General features: G+C 49.3%; 1 protein-coding gene across 1 annotated transcript in view; it reads left to right on the forward strand.

Moving 5' to 3' along the window:
- The window catches only part of DSCAM (DS cell adhesion molecule), a 740634-nt gene that overhangs the window by 358785 nt on the left and 367653 nt on the right, over positions 1–14196 (forward strand). The window contains exon 20 of the mRNA XM_066598936.1: positions 8845–8978. Coding sequence (XP_066455033.1) covers positions 8845–8978 — 134 coding nt within the window. The remainder of the gene's footprint in view (positions 1–8844; positions 8979–14196) is intronic.

Genomic DNA, 14196 nt, shown 5'->3' on the forward strand with positions numbered 1-14196 from the left:
CGCCATTCACAGGGCGCCACGGTCTGCGGCCCGTGGCAGAAGTCACATGACATACGCCATTCACAGGACGCCACGGTCTGCAGCCCATGGCAGAAGTCACATGACATACGCCCTTCACAGGGCGCCACGGTCTGCGGCCCGTGGCAGAAGTCACATGACATACGCCATTCACAGGGCGCCACGGTCTGCGGCCCGTGGCAGAAGTCACATGACATACGCCATTCACAGGGCGCCACGGTCTGCGGCCCGTGGCAGAAGTCACATGACATACGCCATTCACAGGGCGCCACGGTCTGCGGCCCGTGGCAGAAGTCACATGACATACGCCCTTCACAGGGCGCCACGGTCTGCGGCCCATGGCAGAAGTCACATGACATACGCCATTCACAGGGCGCCACGGTCTGCGGCCCATGGCAGAAGTCACATGACATACGCCATTCACAGGGCGCCACGGTCTGCGGCCCGTGGCAGACGTCACATGACATACGCCATTCACAGGGCGCCACGGTCTGCGGCCTGTGGCAGACGTCACATGACATACGCCATTCACAGGGCGCCACGGTCTGCGGCCCGTGGCAGAAGTCACATGACATACGCCCTTCACAGGGCGCCACGGTCTGCGGCCCGTGGCAGAAGTCACATGACATACGCCATTCACAGGGCGCCACGGTCTGCGGCCCGTGGCAGAAGTCACATGACATACGCCCTTCACAGGGCGCCACGGTCTGCGGCCCATGGCAGAAGTCACATGACATACGCCATTCACAGGGCGCCACGGTCTGCGGCCCATGGCAGAAGTCACATGACATACGCCATTCACAGGGCGCCACGGTCTGCGGCCCATGGCAGAAGTCACATGACATACGCCATTCACAGGGCGCCACGGTCTGCGGCCTGTGGCAGACGTCACATGACATACGCCATTCACAGGGCGCCACGGTCTGCGGCCCGTGGCAGAAGTCACATGACATACGCCCTTCACAGGGCGCCACGGTCTGCGGCCCGTGGCAGAAGTCACATGACATACGCCATTCACAGTCAGCTGCTCCCCTGGATGGGTGCACGCCATGTAGCCTCTAAACATCTGACTTCTCCTGCGTTTTGCTGTTTGCATCCATGGGAATCCTGTATTTCTAACACATTCGTCACGCACGTGGTTCCTATAGTTAGAATGGAGGAGGGAAGCATCACACTCCCATGGGACTGTATGGGGACTTTGTGGGAACTGCATGGGGACTGTATGTGGACGGTATGGGGGCTGTATGGGGACTATATGAGGACTGCATGAGAACTGCATGGGGACCTTATGTAAATCGCATGGGCTGTTATGAGGACGGCGTGGATGCTGCATGGGGGCTGTATGAGAGCAGCATGGGTGCTGCATGGGGGCTGTATAAGGACAGCATGGGGACTGCATGAGAGCAGCATGTGGACTGTATGAGGACAGCATAGGTGCTGTATGGGGGCTGTATGGGGGCTGTATGAGGACGGCATGGGGATTATATGAGAGCAGCATGGGGGCTGTATGAGGACGGCATGGGGATTATATGAGAGCTGCATGGGGGCTGTATGAGGACGGCATGGGGATTATATGAGAGCAGCATGGGGGCTGTATGAGGACGGCATGGGGATTATATGAGAGCTGCATGGGGGCTGTATGAGGACGGCATGGGGATTATATGAGAGCAGCATGGGGGCTGTATGAGGACGGCATGGGGATTATATGAGAGCTGCATGGGGGCTGTATGAGGACGGCATGGGGATTATATGAGAGCAGCATGGGGGCTGTATGAGGACGGCATGGGGATTATATGAGAGCTGCATGGGGGCTGTATGAGGACGGCATGGGGATTATATGAGAGCTGCATGGGGGCTGTATGAGGACGGCATGGGGATTATATGAGAGCTGCATGGGGGCTGTATGAGGACGGCATGGGGATTATATGAGAGCAGCATGGGGGCTGTATGAGGACGGCATGGGGATTATATGAGAGCTGCATGGGGGCTGTATGAGGACGGCATGGGGATTATATGAGAGCTGCATGGGGGCTGCATTGGGGCTGTATGAGGACGGCATGATTGCTGCATGGGGGCTGCCATAGAAAATAATGTTCACTTCTTGAACAAGAATCCCCCAAAGCAGGACCTGCCTGTGTGTATAAACGCACCGAGATGAGCGGGCCCTTTCCCCCCGCGAGCTCCTTCCATATTGAAATCGCACAGAATTATCATTTGTGTAAATCCACGCTTTGCGCATCGGAAGGTTCTGCAAATTTCTAACTGTGTGTTTCAAATCCTCAACATTTTCAATATCTCTGCTTGTTGTCAATGGATAATAGCAGAGGCTGAAGCGCACCTTGACTTGTTATAGAGCACCAGGGTTGCATATCTGGCTGGACGGGCGAGTGCGACAACGGCCCAAGAAACTCGTAAATGTGCGAGAAAAACCAGGCGCCGTGACAGAGATTTGCATACATGTTATTTCAATTGGACAATCTTAGAAGTGGCCGGCGCTCACGTACGAGCGAGTGTGATGCGAACTCAGCCGCAGGAAATAGCGGGCGACTTGTCTGCAGAATTACTGCAGTTTGCAAAGCTGCGAGAGAGAAATAGAACACATAGAAATAGACCCATTTAAAATAACGGGTCTGTTTCAGCAAGACGCAATTTTGCTGATGACACAAAGCCAGGAGGGATAGCTAACACTAGGGAAGAGAGAGAGGATTCAGAAAGATCTAGAAAAGCTTGCACAGTGGTCAGCGACTAACAGAATGGTATTTAACAAGGAGAAATGCAAAGTCCTACATCTGGGCAAGAAAAATGAAGAAAGCAGATAAAGAATGGGAGGAATTGGGCTAAGCAGCAGCACATGTGAAAAAGACTTGGGTATACTAATAGATCATAGACTGAACATGAGTCAACAATGTGATGCAGCAGCCAAAAAGGCAAACAATTCTGGAATGTATTAAGAGAAGCATAGAGTGTAGATCACATGAGGTCATTATCCCCCTCTACTCTTCCTTAGTCAGACCTCATCTGGAATACTGGGTCCAGTTCTGGGCACCCCACTTTATTAAAGACATTGACAAACTGGAGCAAGTTCAGTGAAGAGTTACCAAGATGGTGAGCGGTCTGCAAATCATGTCCTATGAGGAACGGTTAAAGGATCTGGGAATGTTTAGCAGAAGAGAAGGCTGAGAGGAGACTTAATAGCTGTCTACAAATACCTGAAGGGCTGTCACAGTGCAGAGGGATCAGCCCTATTCTCATCTGTACAAGGAAAGACTAGAAGCAATGGGATGAAACTGAAAGGGAGGAGACACAGATTAGATATTAGACAGTGAGGGGATCAATGAGTGGAACAGGTTGCCACAGAAGGTGGGGAGTTCTTTAATGGAAGTGTTCAAACAAAGGCTGGACAGACATCTGTCTGGGATGATTTAGTCAATCCTGCACTGAGCAGGGGGTCGGACCCGATGACCCCGGAGGACCCTCCCAACTCTCTTCTATTAGTTTATGATTCTATGAAGGCGTTTGCGCGTCCCTCAATTAGCGGTGAAAATACACCTCCAGTTGGAGGTAATCAGGAAGAGTTTGCCTACTGACAGCAAGCACAGATCTTGAAAACAGCAATGAACTGAAATCTGGGTGTTGCAGAACTTTTCTTTATGCAGTGATTGCAGAGCCTGCAGAGGCCTGTGGAGGGCGACACACTGAGTTTGGGAATCCTCTACTTTCTGGCCATCCTCCCACTGCATCCAGATGTAGAATGCGAGGACTGCGCTCAAGATACAATGTATCTCAGGCTCAGTGTAATGCTGCAGGGCACACGGATGTCGTAGAGCACCCCTGCGGTACGCCTCTATGACCCAGAGAGCCTCTGTAAGAGCGGCGTCCTTCCTACTGGATGACCGTTCTTGTAATTCTACATTTGCTCTGTAGCGGCCGCTGTTTTCCAGGGGTGCCAGAAATGGCGCACTGATGGCCCGGGGCCACATTATTGGATGCTACACAATACTGGATGTTACACTGTATTACATATCACACGGTACTGGATGTTACACGGTATTACATATCACACGGTACTGGATGTTACATGGTATTACATATCACGCGGTACTGGATGTTACATGGTATTACATATCACACGGTACTGGATGTTACATGGTATTACATATCACACGGTACTGGATGTTACACGGTATTACATATCACGCGGTACTGGATGTTACATGGTATTACATATCACGCGGTACTGGATGTTACATGGTATTACATATCACACGGTACTGGATGTTACATGGTATTACATATCACACGGTACTGGATGTTACACGGTATTACATATCACACGGTGTTGGATGTGACACTGTATTACATATCACACGGTACTGGATGTTACACGGTATTACATATCACACGGTACTGGATGTTACATGGTATTACATATCACACGGTACTGGATGTTACATGGTATTACATATCACGCGGTACTGGATGTTACATGGTATTACATATCACACGGTACTGGATGTTACATGGTATTACATATCACGCGGTACTGGATGTTACATGGTATTACATATCACATGGTACTGGATGTTACATGGTATTACATATCACATGGTACTGGATGTTACATGGTATTACATATCACATGGTACTGGATGTTACATGGTATTACATATCACATGGTACTGGATGTTACATGGTATTACATATCACACGGTGTTGGATGTGACACTGCATTACATATCACACGGTACTGGATGTTACATGGTATTACATATCACACGGTGTTGGATGTGACACTGTATTACATATCACACGGTACTGGATGTTACATGGTATTACATATCACACGGTACTGGATGTTACATGGTATTACATATCACACGGTACTGGATGTTACATGGTATTACATATCACACGGTACTGGATGTTACATGGTATTACATATCACACGGTGTTGGATGTGACACTGTATTACATATCACACGGTACTGGATGTTACATGGTATTACATATCACACGGTACTGGATGTTACATGGTATTACATATCACACGGTACTGGATGTTACATGGTATTACATATCACGCGGTACTGGATGTTACATGGTATTACATATCACACGGTACTGGATGTTACATGGTATTACATATCACACGGTACTGGATGTTACATGGTATTACATATCACGCGGTACTGGATGTTACATGGTATTACATATCACACGGTACTGGATGTTACATGGTATTACATATCACGCGGTACTGGATGTTACATGGTATTACATATCACATGGTACTGGATGTTACATGGTATTACATATCACATGGTACTGGATGTTACATGGTATTACATATCACATGGTACTGGATGTTACATGGTATTACATATCACACGGTACTGGATGTTACATGGTATTACATATCACACGGTACTGGATGTTACATGGTATTACATATCACGCGGTACTGGATGTTACATGGTATTACATATCACATGGTACTGGATGTTACATGGTATTACATATCACATGGTACTGGATGTTACATGGTATTACATATCACATGGTACTGGATGTTACATGGTATTACATATCACATGGTACTGGATGTTACATGGTATTACATATCACACGGTACTGGATGTTACATGGTATTACATATCACACGGTACTGGATGTTACATGGTATTACATATCACGCGGTACTGGATGTTACATGGTATTACATATCACACGGTGTTGGATGTGACACTGTATTACATATCACACGGTACTGGATGTTACATGGTATTACATATCACACGGTACTGGATGTTACATGGTATTACATATCACACGGTACTGGATGTTACATGGTATTACATATCACACGGTGTTGGATGTGACACTGTATTACATATCACACGGTACTGGATGTTACATGGTATTACATATCACACGGTACTGGATGTTACATGGTATTACATATCACGCGGTACTGGATGTTACATGGTATTACATATCACACGGTGTTGGATGTGACACTGTATTACATATCACACGGTACTGGATGTTACATGGTATTACATATCACACGGTACTGGATGTTACATGGTATTACATATCACACGGTACTGGATGTTACATGGTATTACATATCACACGGTGTTGGATGTGACACTGTATTACATATCACACGGTACTGGATGTTACACGGTATTACATATCACACGGTACTGGATGTTACATGGTATTACATATCACGCGGTACTGGATGTTACATGGTATTACATATCACACGGTACTGGATGTTACATGGTATTACATATCACACGGTACTGGATGTTACACGGTATTACATATCACGCGGTACTGGATGTTACATGGTATTACATATCACGCGGTACTGGATGTTACATGGTATTACATATCACACGGTACTGGATGTTACATGGTATTACATATCACACGGTACTGGATGTTACACGGTATTACATATCACACGGTGTTGGATGTGACACTGTATTACATATCACACGGTACTGGATGTTACACGGTATTACATATCACACGGTACTGGATGTTACATGGTATTACATATCACACGGTACTGGATGTTACATGGTATTACATATCACGCGGTACTGGATGTTACATGGTATTACATATCACACGGTACTGGATGTTACATGGTATTACATATCACGCGGTACTGGATGTTACATGGTATTACATATCACATGGTACTGGATGTTACATGGTATTACATATCACATGGTACTGGATGTTACATGGTATTACATATCACATGGTACTGGATGTTACATGGTATTACATATCACATGGTACTGGATGTTACATGGTATTACATATCACACGGTGTTGGATGTGACACTGCATTACATATCACACGGTACTGGATGTTACATGGTATTACATATCACACGGTGTTGGATGTGACACTGTATTACATATCACACGGTACTGGATGTTACATGGTATTACATATCACACGGTACTGGATGTTACATGGTATTACATATCACACGGTACTGGATGTTACATGGTATTACATATCACACGGTACTGGATGTTACATGGTATTACATATCACACGGTGTTGGATGTGACACTGTATTACATATCACACGGTACTGGATGTTACATGGTATTACATATCACACGGTACTGGATGTTACATGGTATTACATATCACACGGTACTGGATGTTACATGGTATTACATATCACGCGGTACTGGATGTTACATGGTATTACATATCACACGGTACTGGATGTTACATGGTATTACATATCGCACGGTACTGGATGTTACATGGTATTACATATCACGCGGTACTGGATGTTACATGGTATTACATATCACACGGTACTGGATGTTACATGGTATTACATATCACGCGGTACTGGATGTTACATGGTATTACATATCACATGGTACTGGATGTTACATGGTATTACATATCACATGGTACTGGATGTTACATGGTATTACATATCACATGGTACTGGATGTTACATGGTATTACATATCACACGGTACTGGATGTTACATGGTATTACATATCACACGGTACTGGATGTTACATGGTATTACATATCACGCGGTACTGGATGTTACATGGTATTACATATCACATGGTACTGGATGTTACATGGTATTACATATCACATGGTACTGGATGTTACATGGTATTACATATCACATGGTACTGGATGTTACATGGTATTACATATCACATGGTACTGGATGTTACATGGTATTACATATCACACGGTACTGGATGTTACATGGTATTACATATCACACGGTACTGGATGTTACATGGTATTACATATCACGCGGTACTGGATGTTACATGGTATTACATATCACACGGTGTTGGATGTGACACTGTATTACATATCACACGGTACTGGATGTTACATGGTATTACATATCACACGGTACTGGATGTTACATGGTATTACATATCACACGGTACTGGATGTTACATGGTATTACATATCACACGGTGTTGGATGTGACACTGTATTACATATCACACGGTACTGGATGTTACATGGTATTACATATCACACGGTACTGGATGTTACATGGTATTACATATCACACGGTACTGGATGTTACATGGTATTACATATCACACGGTACTGGATGTTACATGGTATTACATATCACACGGTACTGGATGTTACATGGTATTACATATCACACGGTACTGGATGTTACATGGTATTACATATCACACGGTGTTGGATGTGACACTGTATTACATATCACACGGTACTGGATGTTACACGGTATTACATATCACACGGTACTGGATGTTACACGGTATTACATATCACACGGTACTGGATGTTACATGGTATTACATATCACACGGTACTGGATGTTACATGGTATTACATATCACACGGTACTGGATGCTACACGTGTTACACTGTTGTGGATTGGAGTCACAGTTGACTTTGTTATCGTGCTTTCTACCAAGACGCAGCAGTAGCTCTTCCAGCAGCGACCAGCAGAGGGCAGCAGCATCTCACTAATATGCCTGTCTCCTATCCTGGAGATATCTATATGTTGAATGCCCTCAGCAGCCGGTAGATTATCGCTGAACCACCGAATATACCCAATAGGTGGCGCCGCAGAGGTATTGTTCCATCTCCCTTATTCACATAGAAGACGCCTGAGATGCGGATTCCTGGACAGTTACGTGACGCTGTGCACTACAGAAGCGCCGCAGCTGTGAAGCCCGACACCTTCTATCCACATGCTGTAGACTATGGACTTGTCTCATCCACATTCTCATATGTCTCTCCATTCCAGTTCCAGGTCCCACAGCGGGAGTGAAAGCGGCCGCGGCCTCCGCCTCCATCGTCTACGTGTCCTGGCTCCCTCCTCTGAAACTAAATGGCATTATCCGCAAGTACACCGTGTTCTGCTCCCACCCATACCCCACGGTAAGACCCTGTAATAGTCTGATAGTGAGTTACTGCAGAGCGTCCGACCGTTCATCAGTCCTGTGTCTACCCCGACCGCCCCGTTATTACTCCCGTCTCGTGGCGTCTGACTCCTTCGCCCTTCACGCGTGCAGCAGGTCGTCGCGGTGTAGATCCCACCTGGTGATGAGACCCTCCTGCAGGAATACCGGCCCCTGCGGACAGGAAGCTTCTTGTAGCTGCCGCAGATTAGACGGCGGTGCTGACATGTTCTGACAGGAAGGGGTCAGCGATTCATGCTGCTTGTGCCAAATTCTGTCCTCCCATCAGCAGCAGAGATCTGGACCATCTGACCAGGAGATGTTTTCCCGCTGCTCAGTGATATAAGTCCAACATGAATCTACGGGGTTTCAGCGCCGTGTATAAAACGTGTAAAAATACCTGTGTAATACGCAGCGAATACTCATGTGAGTCCTTACACGAGAAAACCCCGGCGGCTGGCGGTGAGCCTCCGGCTAGTCGCTGATGATACCCCCCCCCCCCCCCCGCGGCTGGCGGTGAGCCCCCGGCTAGTCGCTGATGATACCCCCCCCCCCCCCCCCCCCGCGGCTGGCGGTGAGCCTCCGGCTAGTCGCTGATGATACCCCCCCCCCCCCCCCCGCGGCTGGCGGTGAGCCCCCGGCTAGTCGCTGATGATACCCCCCCCCGCGGCTGGCGGTGAGGCTCCGGCTAGTCGCTGATGATACCCCCCCCCCCCCCCCCCCCACGGCTGGCGGTGAGCCTCCGGCTAGTCGCTGATGATACCCCCCCCGCGGTTGGCGGTGAGCCCCCGGCTAGTCTAGCCCCGGTGACCGGCCCCGCTGGAAGTCGCTCCGATCGCTGGATCTTCCATCTAATGTGGATTCACACTGAAACTGATCCACGGAAAACTTGTCACGTGACTTTATGTCGCACTCCGGGGTCACGGGGGGAATTACCATCCAGGGGGCGCCGATCCTGAGAGGGCCAGGGGGGGGTCTGATAAAGAGGGTGGGGCTTTAATAAAAGGGGACCTTCAGTGTGTGTAGGATCAAATGCCCGCAGGCGTGAGTGTTATGTGGGGCTTCACAGATATGAGTGATGACAGTCTTTGTACAACGCTGCAGGATATGTTGGTGCTATATGCCCCCTGTGTGCTGCAGGATATGTTGCTGCTATATGCCCCCTGTGTGCTGCGATATGTTGGTGCTATATGCCCCCTGTGTGCTGCGATATGTTGGTGCTATATGCCCCCTGTGTGCTGCAGGATATGTTGGTGCTATATGCCCCCTGTGTGCTGCAGGATATGTTGGTGCTATATGCCCCCTGTGTGCTGCAGGATATGTTGCTGCTATATGCCCCCTGTGTGCTGCGATATGTTGGTGCTATATGCCCCCTGTGTGCTGCAGGATATGTTGGTGCTATATGCCCCCTGTGTGCTGCGATATGTTGGTGCTATATGCCCCCTGTGTGCTGCAGGATATGTTGGTGCTATATGCCCCCTGTGTGCTGCAGGATATGTTGGTGCTATATGCCCCCTATGTGCTGCAGGATATGTTGGTGCTATATGCCCCCTGTGTGCTGCGATATGTTGGTGCTATATGCCCCCTGTGTGCTGCAGGATATGTTGGTGCTATATGCCCCCTGTGTGCTGCAGGATATGTTGGTGCTATATGCCCCCTGTGTGCTGCGATATGTTGGTGCTATATGCCCCCTGTGTGCTGCGATATGTTGGTGCTATATGCCCCCTGTGTGCTGCAGGATATGTTGGTGCTATATGCCCCCTGTGTGCTGCAGGATATGTTGGTGCTATATGCCCCCTGTGTGCTGCAGGATATGTTGCTGCTATATGCCCCCTGTGTGCTGCGATATGTTGGTGCTATATGCCCCCTGTGTGCTGCGATATGTTGGTGCTATATGCCCCCTGTGTGCTGCAGGATATGTTGGTGCTATATGCCCCCTGTGTGCTGCAGGATATGTTGGTGCTATATGCCCCCTGTGTGCTGCAGGATATGTTGGTGCTATATGCCCCCTGTGTGCTGCAGGATATGTTGGTGCTATATGCCCCCTGTGTGCTGCGATATGTTGGTGCTATATGCCCCCTGTGTGCTGCAGGATATGTTGGTGCTATATGCCCCCTGTGTGCTGCAGGATATGTTGGTGCTATATGCCCCCTGTGTGCTGCAGGATATGTTGGTGCTATATGCCCCCTGTGTGCTGCAGGATATGTTGGTGCTATATGCCCCCTGTGTGCTGCAGGATATGTTGGTGCTATATGCCCCCTGTGTGCTGCAGGATATGTTGGTGCTATATGCCCCCTGTGTGCTGCAGGATATGTTGGTGCTATATGCCCCCTGTGTGCTGCAGGATATGTTGGTGCTATATGCCCCCTGTGTGCTGCAGGATATGTTGGTGCTATATGCCCCCTATGTGCTGCAGGATATGTTGGTGCTATATGCCCCCTGTGTGCTGCGATATGTTGGTGCTATATGCCCCTGTGTGCTGCGATATGTTGGTGCTATATGCCCCCTGTGTGCTGCAGGATATGTTGGTGCTATATGCCCCCTGTGTGCTGCAGGATATGTTGGTGCTATATGCCCCCTGTGTGCTGCAGGATATGTTGGTGCTATATGCCCCTGTGTGCTGCGATATGTTGGTGCTATATGCCCCCTGTGTGCTGCGATATGTTGGTGCTATATGCCCCCTGTGTGCTGCAGGATATGTTGGTGCTATATGCCCCCTGTGTGCTGCAGGATATGTTGGTGCTATATGCCCCCTGTGTGCTGCGATATGTTGGTGCTATATGCCCCCTGTGTGCTGCAGGATATGTTGGTGCTATATGCCCCCTGTGTGCTGCAGGATATGTTGGTGCTATATGCCCCCTGTGTGCTGCAGGATATGTTGGTGCTATATGCCCCCTGTGTGCTGCAGGATATGTTGGTGCTATATGCCCCCTGTGTGCTGCAGGATATGTTGGTGCTATATGCCCCCTGTGTGCTGCAGGATATGTTGGTGCTATATGCCCCCTGTGTGCTGCAGGATATGTTGGTGCTATATGCCCCCTGTGTGCTGCAGGATATGTTGGTGCTATATGCCCCCTGTGTGCTGCAGGATATGTTGGTGCTATATGCCCCCTATGTGCTGCAGGATATGTTGGTGCTATATGCCCCCTGTGTGCTGCGATATGTTGGTGCTATATGCCCCCTGTGTGCTGCGATATGTTGGTGCTATATGCCCCCTGTGTGCTGCAGGATATGTTGGTGCTATATGCCCCCTGTGTGCTGCAGGATATGTTGGTGCTATATGCCCCCTGTGTGCTGCAGGATATGTTGGTGCTATATGCCCCCTGTGTGCTGCGATATGTTGGTGCTATATGCCCCCTGTGTGCTGCGATATGTTGGTGCTATATGCCCCCTGTGTGCTGCAGGATATGTTGGTGCTATATGCCCCCTGTGTGCTGCAGGATATGTTGGTGCTATATGCCCCCTGTGTGCTGCGATATGTTGGTGCTATATGCCCCTGTGTGCTGCGATATGTTGGTGCTATATGCCCCCTGTGTGCTGCAGGATATGTTGGTGCTATATGCCCCCTGTGTGCTGCAGGATATGTTGGTGCTATATGCCCCCTGTGTGCTGCGATATGTTGGTGCTATATGCCCCCTGTGTGCTGCAGGATATGTTGGTGCTATATGCCCCCTGTGTGCTGCAGGATATGTTGGTGCTATATGCCCCCTGTGTGCTGCGATATGTTGGTGCTATATGCCCCCTGTGTGCTGCAGGATATGTTGGTGCTATATGCCCCCTGTGTGCTGCAGGATATGTTGGTGCTATATGCCCCCTGTGTGCTGCAGGATATGTTGGTGCTATATGCCCCCTGTGTGCTGCAGGATATGTTGGTGCTATATGCCCCCTGTGTGCTGCGATATGTTGGTGCTATATGCCCCCTGTGTGCTGCGATATGTTGGTGCTATATGCCCCCTGTGTGCTGCGATATGTTGGTGCTATATGCCCCCTGTGTGCTGCGTCCCGGGGGGTAACAAGTTGCTGCAGATATCCTCGTATTACATGGACACATTAGTCCCCCAGAGCAGAAACTCCAGTTTGATCAGTTCTCCTCTCTAGTTAATAAGGGGTCCCACAGAGCGGCAGACCCCCAATCCCCTAATACAGAGGTGTAACTTGAAGCTCCTGGGCCCCAATGCAAAACCTGTAACGGGGCCCCCAACTATAATGCTTTACTCATAGTACTGGGCTCCCTATATGGAGAAGACAGGCCTTATGGGCCCCCTGTGGCTCCTGGGCCCGGGTGCAGCCGCATCCCCTGCACCGTCTATAGTTACACCAGTGCCCTAATATGAAGCAGTCCCCTTGCCAAAAGTCCAGGACTGCTACAAACCCTGTAAAGCCTTCTGAAGGACACGGCCTCCATAGAAGGTGCTGCAGAGCCCCCTGATATCCGCAGTCCCGGCTTCTGCCAGCAGGTGGCGCTGTGGCTCTTTCCCCACTTGTTCTCCCTATTTTATTTTTCTCACTTGATCATTTTTGCCCCCCCTCCCCGTAAACATTTCCCACCTACGCATCCCGCCATTCCTCTCCTATAATTCTTTCTATGCAATTACATCAGCGCCTATTTACACGCATCCACGAGGGGAAGCGCCGTCGACACGCAGTCACCACGCAAACGTGTCCACTCTGTCCTGATGGGAGAATTATCCGCTCTGCTTGCCTCTTAGTGGCAGAATCAGCACCTTCCTGCACTGTAAGGCGGAGCTCGCGGTCATCCGAGGTTTTAGCGCAGATCTCTGCAGCCATTGGGGCTCACCTGCGTGTCATAACCCCGATCCCGCTTCCAGGAGTGACCTCTTTATTCACTGTCAGGTGACATTTGCGCTTGGAAGCATTCACACGGTACGGACTGCGGCGCAGATTCTAATTCCGGTGGATGGCGGTCCATTGATGTAGCAGTAATGAGCGCACAAACCCGCTGCTGCGGTCGGTGACTACTAGGTAAGTATTGCAATATTCCCTCCCGTTCACCTATCTTCAAATGATATGGAAAACGCCTTTAATATCTGGTAGCGCCTCCTTCTCTGGTGACCTCGGGCGGCGCCTCCTTCTCTGGTGACCTCGGGCGGCGCCTCCTTCTCTGGTGACCTCGGGCGGCGCCTCCTTCTCTGGTGACCTCGGGCGGCGCCTCCTTCTCTGGTGACCTCGGGCGGCGC

Source organism: Eleutherodactylus coqui, chromosome 4, assembly GCF_035609145.1.
Source record: "Eleutherodactylus coqui strain aEleCoq1 chromosome 4, aEleCoq1.hap1, whole genome shotgun sequence".
Lineage (NCBI taxonomy): Eukaryota > Metazoa > Chordata > Amphibia > Anura > Eleutherodactylidae > Eleutherodactylus > Eleutherodactylus coqui.